The 12,966-nt window shown below is 38.1% G+C and overlaps 1 protein-coding gene across 9 annotated transcripts in view; it reads right to left on the bottom strand.

Moving 5' to 3' along the window:
- Nucleotides 1–12,966, bottom strand: part of birc6 (baculoviral IAP repeat containing 6) — a 92,897-nt gene that overhangs the window by 12,985 nt on the left and 66,946 nt on the right. For all 9 annotated transcript variants that reach the window (XM_084096077.1, XM_084096078.1, XM_084096082.1 and 6 more), the window contains 2 exons: nucleotides 3,073–3,289; nucleotides 1,894–2,039 (listed from right to left, as the gene is read on the bottom strand). In XM_084096077.1, the coding sequence (XP_083952203.1) occupies nucleotides 1,894–2,039; nucleotides 3,073–3,289 (363 nt within the window). The remainder of the gene's footprint in view (nucleotides 1–1,893; nucleotides 2,040–3,072; nucleotides 3,290–12,966) is intronic.

Genomic DNA, 12,966 nt, shown 5'->3' with positions numbered 1-12,966 from the left:
CCAAGGGAGGGTGATAGTTATATGTGGAGATACAGTGACGCAGGAAATTCCCGCACACCTGATGACAAGGGTTTCTGGCTTAGAAACAAATACTAAAGATTTGCATCTAAATTTCCCTTAGTTTTGCCCTAGAGGACCTGAGAAAGACAGTTTGGAAATGTTAATAAACAGATGTGACTTCTTCAAGAGCTTTAAACCCCAGGATTAGGAATTGTCATGGTCACATCCATTTTTATGAGGTCAGCGTAAAAGGGACTAAACTTGATCATACAACCTCCCTGTCTGGAAATGCACCCTGGTCATGACTAAGGGCTGTTGGTTCAAATCTTAAAGAATTAGCACGACATAGATTAAGTGTAGTCTGACAAACGAAACTGCCCTGTAAAGCTGACTCTCCATTTAAAAGTCCTTCGAGAACGCAATCAGGCTTTCGAGAGCCTCTGGTGGGGCTCTGTGCTGAAGAGCCGTTTCTCTTTGGCTTATTTTGTCAGAGCAAACAGTCACTCCATGTCCCCCGGGGCCCTCAGATAAGAAAGGAGTGTGTCTCCAGCCTGTGAAATACACACCATCACTCTCCGGACTGACCACTATACATCAGCACTATCCTGCTTTCACTTGTGCTCTGATTCAAGTCTTGAGCACCTAAGAAATCAGGCCCTACAGAGACACAGAGCATGAACAGCTTTTCTTAAAAGGGTTTTAGAAGGAAACTGACTTTAAATGGTGCAGTAAAATTCATGGGTAAGATCAATCTTTTTGTAAACAAACTACCATTCAAAAGTTTGGGGTCGGTAAGATTATTTTAATGTTTTTAAGCCTCTTATGTTCATTTATTTAGGCTCAATTTATTTAATAGAAAATACAGTAAAAACCTGTAATCAATTACAAATTAATGTGATGGCAAAGTTGAAATTTCAGCAGTCATTATTCCAGGCTTCAGTGTCACATGATCCTTCAGAAATCATTTAAATACGCTGATTTGGTGAAACCGTAATGCTGAGAACAGTTGTTCTGCTTTATATTTTCGCAAAAAAAAAAAAAGAGATGATATTTTTTCAGGATTCTTTGATGAAAGGAAAGTTAAAAAAACAAACAGCATTTATTTGAAAAGGAATTTTTTTTGGTAACAATGCAAGTCTTTGTCACTATTGATGCATCCTTGCTAAATAAAAGTATTAATCTCTTTCAAAAAAAAAAAAAAAAAAAATCTTACTGACCCCATTTAAACTTTTTAAAATTGTACGAATGCATTTTATTTTAAATGGATGAGTTGGACTAAATGAGTGCAAAACCACCCCAAGACGCTCTTCATGAAGTTGGTTGAGAATGAAAAAAGAGCTGGAATCTAGACAAAGAGCAACTTTGTTGAAGAAGCTAAAATATACAATGGTTTGTTTAAAGGGTTAGTTCACCCAAAAATGAAAATTCTGTCATTAATTGCTCACCCTCATGTCGTTCCAAACCCGTAAGAGCTTTTCTAGGCTGGCAAAAGCAATTACCTAGTAGCCTATGAAGGAGTGAGACAGCTCTCAGATTTCATCAAAAATATCTTAATTTGTGTTCCGAAGATGAACGAAAGTCTTACGGGGTTGGAACAACATGAGGGTGAGTAATTGCTGACAGAATTTTCATTTTTGGGTGAACTAACCCTTTAACATTTTATTGGTCACTAAATTTCCATAATTCAAATTGTGTATTGATGACTTTATTGTAGTGTCTAAAATGTAGAAAATAATATAAGTGAAAAATTAGTCAATGTTTCTAAACTGGAAATTCATTAAATACCCATCTGTTAAGCATTTTAATCAAAGTTATTCAAAATGTAACCATTCCATGATTATTTAATAAACAGCACCTAACGGAAGCATTTGGGAAATAGTAGATTGTTCTCACCGTGGTTGGCCTGTCGTAGGTTTGTTGTGGCAGCATAGACGATCTCTGCAGTCTTCTGGATGTCGGGAACTAGCAGCGTCAGGCCTTCTGGCTCTGGGTCAGATGTCTCAGCCTTCATTACCCCTTTACTTTTGTCTTTCTTTGACCTAAGGTGGACAAAGAATCATCATGGGTCACATTTCAGTTTCTGTAGACGCTATAACTTGTTAATTAGGGGTCTATATTTGTGCTTGTGTGCATGTGAACATGTGAAATGTTTCATTGCACATTCAGTGTTGGGTTGAGTGGACCACAAAAATGGCAGAGAAAAAAAACAACGGCATGTCCTCAAGAGCTTCTCAACCTCTCATGTCCCCAACCCTGAAACAAACGCGCTGCTCGTGAGAGGTGCTATAGACACTGAATGCATCAAATGGGCAGCAGATCGTGACTTGTCCCAAAGTAAACCATTAAAAACAACATCCAGCTGTCTTGCAGCTAAGCACACACCCTCACAACATGCATCTTTCATTAAGCAGGAGGACGGAACATGAAAGAGAGAGAGACAAAGGAGAAAGAGGACATGAAATCATAAATGTCCTTTGTCAGTAAATGACGCAGAGGAGAGTAATTAAGATGGCGTTGTCATTCAAGGGTGCACGTATTACTTTATTTGTATATGCATTTAAAAAAAAACATCTAAAAATTCTAAAAATAAAATCCTTTTAAAAATTAGTTTTAAGTTTTAAATTAAAAACCTAAAACTGTTTTTGTAAAACAAAAACAAACAAAATGTAATGTTAAAATATAAATATTATTCCTTGACAATACATTGCTAAAATTCAAATTCATAATGTGTATGTGTTGTTGGGTCGAGTGGAAACAGTGGGAAAAACAATTCTAATCTACTCTATTTTGCATACACACTATATGAAATGGACAGGTTTGGAACAGCAGAAGCTCAGGTCAGTGTGAAGGTCACTGGAGATTGGAGGCTTTTCAGGGGCAACAGAGGAGCACTGACTGATCTGGCTATAGCATCAGGTTACATCTTGTGGATACAAGTCAGGTTTTTGCATGCAGGTCAGAGACAGTGAGTGTCACAGGGTGAACATCCATCCATCAGCAGTCACTCAGCCCATCCTCTGTCCCTTAGTTTGACTGACCAGTGTGTGTGTCTAAGAGAGAGGAAGAGCGCACCTGAGGCGGTTGGTGTAGGTGTCTACGCAGGTCTTCATCTTGGCCAGTAACATGCCGACAGAGGTCTGACACTCGGTGCGTTCTTCATCCTCCTCTTCTTCGGCAGCGTCTCCTGATAGCGGCAGGAGCAGAGGAACCAGGCTGGTGCAGGTGGAGATGGCTCTTAGCAGCTCCAACAGAGCACGATACAGGGGTACGTGACGCGCCATGTCCAAAACTGCAGGAGACAGAGAGAGAGAGAGAGAGAGAGAGGGAGAGAGAGACATTACGCATTAAGGCAGGACACTTATAAAAGACAAAGTCGATTACATCTCTTAAAAGACAGAAGGACAGAGGGAAACAAGGGCCGATCCACACACACATATTCAGCCTCTCAAGGTTGATGTTTTTAATGTAGATGCTTTTAGGAGCATCATAACCTCCAAATATTTAAACAGTTGAAATCGTTCAGGACAAGGAAATGTTATATTATAAATGGAAGAGTCGTCTTGCATGCATTTTATAAATACACAAAGAAGAACACACAAGTGTGTTGCACCTGCTTAAAAGGATAGTTTACTCAAAAATAAAAATATTCTGTCAGTAAATATATTCACAAAATATATTTTGTGTTCCATTTTTACAAGCATAAAACACAAGCAATCTTCTACTGAGCATGCTGAGATGCTATAAGGACCCGTTTGAGGCACAAGGGCTGTTTGTGCATGTATTTCCTGCTTGGAGAAAGCACGATAATCCTTTTGTGGCACGGCGGAGTCTTAAAGCCAGAACGAGGACAGTGAGAGAATAAAGGATGAGAGGGAACGAGACAGAGAAAGATTACTGAAGGTCTTCAAGCTAAACACTATAATCAGGCTCATATTATCAGTGTGCAGTTGAATGTAAGGAAGTGCATGTTTGTGTGACTTGTATGTGTTTTTAAAGTGCCCCTAATTATGCTATTTTAAAGGTTACTAATTTTGTTTTGGAGGTCTCCTACAAGAAGTTTACATGCATCAAAGGACAAAAAAACACTTTCATTTTCTCATAATATACATTGCACATCACCACATTTTTCAATGATTCTCAAACAAAGAGTAAGCGCTTTATGAATCCCGCGTTGAACTCTGAGATTTGCGAATCAGTCGTCAGTAAAAAAACGACTCGTATTGGCGGTTCAGAGTCGATTCTTTCTTTTGGGAGGCAATAACTATTTATCATGCACTTTCTACTTTAAACTTTGCAGAACGTTTACATTCACGAACAGCTATATTACACGCTGCATGAAAGGGAATGTTAAAAAAAATCATAACAGGGGCACTTTAAGAAGAAAGGAATTTTAAACACCCAAAGGAGCTATTTCAAAGGGTTTTATTTGAGTGTGCGCTCACTGCGAGGACAACATAGATCAGAGAGCGTTGTGTGCGTGTTGTATTATCTCAATGTCAGTCTATGTTCCAGATTCTCCTCATGCTCTCCTCAGCTCAGACTGTTTCTCCTTCACTCTCATCTCATTTACAGACTAACTGATTTACTGCACACCAATCCTCCTCTCTGCCCCTCTCTCTACCTCATCAGACATTCAGCTCCATGCTGGATTGGGTGGATGATAAACAATGTTAGTGAGAGCTGAGGGGACACATACGTCAGCTCCCCTTCCCTCCATTGCCGTGCACAGAGAAGAGTGGAGATGATGGAGGAAGAGAGGAGGGCGGACACGACAGGACAGTAGGATGTAGAAGGGGAAGACAGCAGACACATCAGAAGGAGAAGAGAATAGAGAACAGGCAAGGAGACATGAAGGGACCAGAAAGTAGGAGGGGCGAACAGAATGGAGGCAAAGAGAAAGTAGATGACATCAGAGCGGAAAGCAGTAGAGGAGATAAGTAATGACAAGTGGAAAGGTGACCAGAAAGGAGAAATAAAAAGGGGGGACAAGAAAGGAAATAGTAGAGGAGAAGTCCAGAAAAAGGCAAAAAGATGAGAATGCTAGAGAGTAGAGGAGAACAAAAATCAGAAGAGGAGACCAAAAAGAGTTAAGAGGAGGCAAGAAGAAAAGAGGAAAGAAGATGAGAGAACACAAGAAAGAAAGAAAGAGAGAAGAAAAGTAGAGGATCAGACAATAGGCAAAAAGGAAAGGGGAAATCAAGAAAAAAATGACAAAGCTAAAAAGACAAGTACAAAAGAGAGATGACGAGAAAAAGGAGAAGAGACCAGGAGAAGAGGAAGCAGAAAAAGGAGACGATGGAGCTCTGAAAGGTGGAGAGGAGATCAAAGCAGGAAAGATGATGAGAGGAAAGATAAAAAGGGGAGGAGAGGAGAAAACCGAAGATGAGAGGCAAGTGGAGGAAAGGAGAAAACAAAGGGAGGAAAAGTAGAAAGACGACGAGACAGGAGGACAAGAAAGAAAACAGAAAAAGGAAAAGGCTGAGAAAAGAGATCATTTTATTATAGATAATACTATAGTCTCACGTCAAACTCCTCACAGCAGCTCTAAGAACACTTCAATATCATCCATCCATTCCCTCTTCACCAGGAAGAGACTCCAGGAAGGTCACAGGTCATCTGGACTCAAACTGATCCACCGAGCTTTAATCGATTCTTCATTTTGTACCTTATGACCTTTGTGACTGACCTCTCCCCCCAACGTCTCACTGTCTATAAAAGATGTTAGCCTCAAACAGAAGCAGTGAGTGAGTGAGTGAGTGAGTGAGTGAGTGAGTGAGTGAGAGAGAGATAGAGATCTTAAAAAAAATAAAAGAAGTGTCATACTCAGCAAGGCTGTATCTGATCAGATATATATTGGAATACAGTGAAAATATGCGAAAATATAGTGGAATATATGCCTCTGATGGCAAAGCTGAATTTTAAGCATTACTCCAGTCTTCAGTGTCACATGATCCTTCAGAAATTATTCTTATATACTGATTTGCTGCTCAAGAAACATTTTCTTATTATTATCAATGTTGAAAACAGTTGTGCTGCTAAATATTTTTGTGGAAACCATGTTTTTCCCCCCCAGGATTCTTTCACAGAATGTTCAAATGAACAGCATTATTTCTTTTGTAACAAATGTCTTTTCTGTAGGGCAGTATAATACAGCCCCTTTACGAGGCCCCATACACACACACCGGAACCATGAAGAAACGTTTTAGGGGTATGCAGTGTGTGTGACAGTTCTCAGAGCATGTGGTGGAAACTGTTTGTCACCATGACAACAAAGATCTCGAGGACAGGCGGGACAAGACACACCAGCAGCAGTGCAGAAGTGGGTTAGTTAAAATTGAATCTGGTTATTTACAACGTGCAGAAACGCATAACTGTTCATGACATGCAGATAAAGAGCGAGACAAAAATACCCTCTTATAATAGGACTCCACTTTGAAATATGCATATATATATATATATATATATGTGTGTGTGAATTTTATTTTTTTGGTGTGTTTGAAGTAACACTAGCACACTTTTGTTGAAGTAAATCAGGTTGACAGGAGTATGATTATAAATGCCGCTTTACAGAGCGGAACTGGGCCTGGAGTCTAATGATTGACACAAAAATCATGCTTCCCAAATCATTCAGGGCACAAGAGTCCTCCGTCTGTCTGGAGTGTGTGTGTGTGTGTGTAAGTGAGAGAAGCAAGCAAGAGAGAATCCTTCACATGAGGGCCGGCTGGAAAGAAAGACACATGCAGCAAGAGCTCAGAGAAGCGCTCCATCAATAATGCAACAGAACGAGGAATAAAACAAGATGAGCGCTACTGCATCTCCCTTTCACACTTCTGCATCTCTCTGACACAGACAACACTGAGACGCAAGACATGGACTGATGGCACCACCCGACCACTGACTCGACACACTGAAGAGGACAGCTCCTGATCCATGTGCCAAAGACATGAGCAGAGACTGAAAGACGGTTTATTTATCACCATAACTTATACTAAAATGCACAAGCATCTAGAATAGAGATGCTGCAATATTAAACTTCTGCCTGAAACTGATCAACTGATTGTTGCTGATACTATTTGCCATCTTACTAACTAAGCAAGTAAAAATAAAACACTACAAGTAAATGCTACAACCAAATTTGTCAATTTTAATAAACGTCATGAAAAGAAATTATATTTATTTTGAGATTTTGAAAAAATTTAAAATAATTTATGACGACATCTGCCAAAGATTACATTTAATACTGTTATTTAATTATTAGTGTTTCAATTATTATTAAAATTATTAAAGATTAAATTTAAGTGAGCGTTAGATGATGGTAAAGGTAATTTAAATGTAAACTAAAGGAAATTAGCATGAACAATTAAAATATCCAAAATTGTTCAATATTGATGAATTAAAAAATGGCTGATAACCAATATAAGGTTTAAAGAAATACTTTTATGCAGCAAGTCGGACACATTAAATTGATCAAAAGTAACAGTAAAGGCATTTATAATGTTAGAAAATAAGTCTTTTTCAAGTTTTAAAACTTTCTATTCATCAAATTCATTCATCTTTCATTAAAATCACGGTTTTCAACATCGAAATTGAGCACCAAATCAGCATATTAGAATGATTTCTGAAGGATTAGATAAACAGCCTTGGTGAAGAGACTTTCAATAACGTAAAAAAAATAAAATAATTCTTACTGACCCCAAATTTTAAACAGTAGTGAACATTACTAAATGAATACTTTTAAGGTTGAGTACAATAATCTATTAAAGAAACCTTCACTCCTTGTCCCAGTACCACACCAAATCCAACACAGCATCATCAGAATGAGTCCAGATTCAAAATGCCGCGCTGTCTCTGGATTTAATCCAGCTGACCCGAGAGATAACAGGTGACAGTGGCGGCTCTCAGAGTTACTTTAAACACGTGGAGTCAGCCAGCAGACACTTTGGTGCCCTGACAATCTGATTGCAGGCATTAACATCGACACTCTCATGAGAAAGTGGCACCCTTCCAGACGTTTATGTACGAGTTGCTTACAGGAGGTATCTGTGCTGCACAAAAGCTGTAATTTTCAGGAAAACAGTCTTGTATCTGAGGAAACTCTGTGCCAGCACAGGCTGTTTATACACAAGGATGTTTGATGGAGCTAATGGCGACGACCACAGGGCTGTAATTTTCCTCCTCTGCAAAGCTGCTATAAAACCCTCAGCTAACGGAAGGATAACAAAGTGCATTATTCCCCTTTCTGCATCATTTAAAGCCACTAAATCATTCAGAGCATTTCTCTCATCTGAAGAGGAATCAGTTTATCAAGTGCTCTAAAGACACGATGTCTGTCTACTCATGAGGGCAGGATTTTGGACAGCGAACTGAGCAACTGATGTAAGTGCCAAAATAAAAAATGTGACTGAAAAAAAAAAAATTCTTCATGGTCACATGATCCTTCAGGAATCAAACTAATATGCTGATTTGCCGCTCAAGAAACATTTTTTATTATCATCAATGTTGAAAACAGTTGTCAGTTAATTTTGTTCTGGAAACCATGGTCCATTCTTTCAGGACTCAGTGATGAATAGAAAGTTCACAAGAATAATTTAATTTGAAATATATATTTTTTTTAACTGAATAAATGTCACTTTTGAAAGAAATCCTACTGACCATAATTTTTTTAATTGTAGAATATTTCCGATGTTGACCCAAGGTTAGAAACTGTGCTTAAATCACCAGCATAAACCAATAAAAAAACAGTTTGAAGACCAGCATCCTACAGTCCACAAAGCAAAGTAGACTGAAGGCCAACAAAGCAAAAATAATCCAACATTATTCCAGTGGTCCAGTTACTTTCTGTGACTGCTTCATTTTAATGACCATGCCATTTCTGTCCTCCTATCCTTCCTTTCACTCCTACACTCATTTCTTTATCCAATTTAGCTCCCGTGCACCCATCTAGGTAAAAAGGGGTATCTATCTTTCTCCACGCAGGAGGGCATAATTAATTTTGACAAGCCCTCTGACTGACATTTGCCATTTTGTGTGGGAACACACATGCTGTCAAAGAGCTTTGGAGGGAGGAGAATATGACTTTACAAAGGGCACCTGTTTAAAAGATCAGCATTAGATATATTAATTAGGGGTGTGCGATATCAGCAACAACAAAAAAACACAACTCAATATTTTCTGGGATTTTGTCTAACGATAATCAGACGATTATCAGACGAGTGTGTTACTGTGCTGGTACCTTGGACAGCTGACTATTTAAATGTAGCCTATGCTTAATTTATTATGTCAAATCATTACATTTAATCAATAAATCCAATTAGAATAATAAGACACTATAGGGCTGTTACCAATCAAATGAAATCAGTATCAACTAAATCCATCTTTGCAATGCAGAGGAAACAAAGAAGCTGCAACTGAAGTGGCATTTAGATGCATTTACACAGACTGTTTAATGCAGCTCAGAGATGACAAATGAATAACCTACAGTTACAAATGTACTGTTTTGATTTTTAAAAATGAAAATGTTGATATATGAAACCATTTTAAAATTGAAAAGATACTTTAAATATGAAACTAAAACCACCAGTAGGTGGCGGCAAGTTACTGTTAATGAGCGAATCATCGAGTCATTAATTCAACAGATTATCTCAAACGGCTGATCATTTCAGGAACAAAGTATTTGACTTTTATTGAGTGAGTCACTGAATCATTCATTCAACCGATTTGTTCAAATGGACGATGAATGAAATGAATAACGAAACACCGCTTTGTGTTGCACAGAGATGCAAAACAGTTCTGCTGTGGCTTTGTTTGGAACTATGCTGTTCAGCGAAATTGAGAAAAAACTGGCATATTGTGTCACTTAATGAACTTTTGGTTTATTAAACTGCTGTATAAAATAGCACATTTGCAATCGTGCTGATATTTTGGGGAAAATTAGCACTTCTTTGTGTGATTTAATAACTTTCTCATATGATATAAATATAACCTAAAAGACAAATACTCATACAGGGGCATTTTTACTGCATTTTAATAGAGTAAATCAAGCAGTGAGAGCATGCAGTCTAAATGCACACGCACAGTCTAAGCTAAACTGAAAAGGCTACATCAATTAGTGTATGCACCCTCTAAGTGTGTTATTTTAAAAGTGAGGGACATACTCGATAATGTCAGATTGCACATCGTTAAAACAAAAATTACGATCTATTTTGCACACCCCTAATATTAACAGATCACAGCAGAGGAAACCGGCTGAATGCTATTACAACCCTTCACTACAAACATCTTAATGAGAAAAAGAAAGTACACTGGGGGAAAAACCTCAGCAAGAGAAAAATAATGTATCTTGCAGGTTTTGACTGTCAGATATGAATTGTGTGCATTGTTCAGAGTTTGTCCTCTAATGATGATCGTGGTGGAGATTTAGAGAAGAAAAAAATGGGTAAAGGCATGAATGTGCATCGGATGAGTGCACACACATCCATTAAAAGGTTTCCAAGCCATCACTCACTCTCTCCGTTTTTGGTGTTTGATCGAGGGGAGTAGGAGTGCATCCTGCAGGATGTTGCGGCAGGTTTGAAAAGCTTGTCAGAGCTGACCCAATTCACCACTGTCCATTTCTGTGAGTCTCTGCAGAACCTTGCTCAAGGTCTGTATTACACCATCAACTTCTGTTTTAAAAGCTACATATAAATACACTCAAGATTCAAGACTCTTGTATCCTGCTGTATCCTAATGACTGCCACTAAAAATTAGAAATTTAAAAATGTATTTAACTAACACGGTTAGTTTTTTTATAACCAATTATAGTGTATAAATATAATATATAATTTCCTGGCCACTCTTTTCCATTTAATGAAAGTAAAAAAGGACTGGGGCTGTCAAGTCTCATTTTTTTTTTTTATTATTAAAATGTTTATGATGCATAAAAGCTCAAATCTACATGAATTGTAATTGCACGACAGACATATTATAAGACATTTAAAAAAAAATAATTAAAAAAAACTCTGTTGAACAATTGACTACAAAGATGTAAGGAATTTATAAATGATTCCAAATGATCGCAGATTCGTATTGCTTGAATTAAATGAATAAGGCCTTTTAAATCACAATAATCTTAATCCAAAAATTGCATTATTTTTGAGAATTTTACATTGAGTTAACCTCTATGCTACAGAAGTGCATCAGAGGTCAAAGGCGGCAGTCTGATCTTAAGTGATTAGAACCAGATATTAATAGATCATCAATATTAGAACATGAGCAGATCTTCGAGGCAGCACAATCTTTTCAATATATTATGGTCACACACACATACAGTAATGAGGTCGCTCCATAATCGCCCACCACTGGCTGTCAGCTTGATGATTATATGATCCACAGCTCCAGAGAAAGAAAATTACAAACAAATAAATGAATATAAACAATGGCTCATTGACAAGGAACTCCACTTAAAGCAGACTGAAAAAAATATCCTGCCTCTTTCTGCATGGCTTCTAACCTGCCGGGTTCATTTTGATCCGTTTGAAATGTTCTGGCACCGCACTGAGAGCCCGGGACCGAGGGAATTCACCCACATGATAATTTCATTTAATTGGACTGTGCGATAATTTCTGCACATTATGGTGACTGAAATGTGCCTATACTAATTATCAAAGAGAGAGCGAGAGCTACAAAGAGAGAACAAAAGAGAGAGCTAGAGAGGGGTTGGGGGGTGTTGTCCTGGCATGAGACACGCTCTCAAACTATTATGTTGAAGATGATTGAAGCAAATAAAGTTCATATTCTACCATTTTTGGCTACACGAATGTGTCAATGTACACACACACACTCACGCCATCTGTACCTCAGGAAGCATCAGGATGAAACACTGACACTGAACTACAGTAAAACAAAGATATACTGCTTTAACACTGCAGAAACAGCTAATCCACAGAGAGCAAAAATAAATAAATAAAATAAAAGCATTTGTTCAAGCAGTATAATGAAAACCTTATTTAAAAAAAATGTGAATGACTCAAAAAAGATTGTGCCATCATTGTTATATGTAACTCCAAAAAAGGAAAGAAACTAAAAAAACTTTCAACCCCTCCCTTCCAACCACCTGGCTCCTTTTTGCTATGCAACACCTACTTTTTAAAATCCCAACAATTTCCAATGACTAAAATCAATATACATCTTTTTCCTCTTTGAATAGCTTTTTCACTCACAAAAAACATTACAGAAGTAAATTGGGTGTTTCAAGATTCTACAGTCAACTACTTCCTCTCAGACTGGTACAGTTGTGCCTGTAGGTATAGTCTTTTATTGACCTCCTGTAATTGTACGTCTGCGCAGAGGTCAGGATCATTTCAGATTAAAACAGTTAATAACTGATCTGGCTTTGCTGAGGTCCGAGGGCTGCTAGAAGTAAACCAACTTATTTATGTAGCACATAACACTGATATATGATTTTATCGGACTGGATGTGGCAGGGACGGAGTGTATACAGATCTTCTACTCTCTCCCCTTCTATTAAAATGTTAATGTGGACAATGAGGTTGATAGTTTATTAACACAGACCAACGGACAGGAGACCAGATAAGGGCAAAGAGCAGGATGGAGAATCGTAAAACGCACAGGGGAAGGAATGTTCAGACGTACGCAAGGAGGATGAGGGGGGGAGGTTGTGTTGTACTTTATTTCCACTGATGTTGAGTAAGGAAACAAGAATCATACTCCTCAAGGGTAGGGGTGAGTCAGTGTTCGGACACGCTGTGCTCACGGTAGCTTGCGTTTGAGTTTTGAGTTGGTCTGCTATAGACAAGGATTACAAGAAAACCATTTCTTCACATTTCATCTTGAAAACTGTCAGCATTAAAGGCCACTTAAATAACATTTATTTACTGTGAGGGGCCTGTGATCTAAAGTTCAGGGATAAATTTCATTTCAAATGTCAATGTGATCATTTTCTAAACTGTCCAATGAAATATATCC

This window comes from Abramis brama (genome assembly GCF_963993115.1).
Source record: "Abramis brama genome assembly, chromosome: 21".
Lineage (NCBI taxonomy): Eukaryota > Metazoa > Chordata > Actinopteri > Cypriniformes > Leuciscidae > Abramis > Abramis brama.
This window is presented reverse-complemented; position numbering and strand designations above follow the sequence as displayed.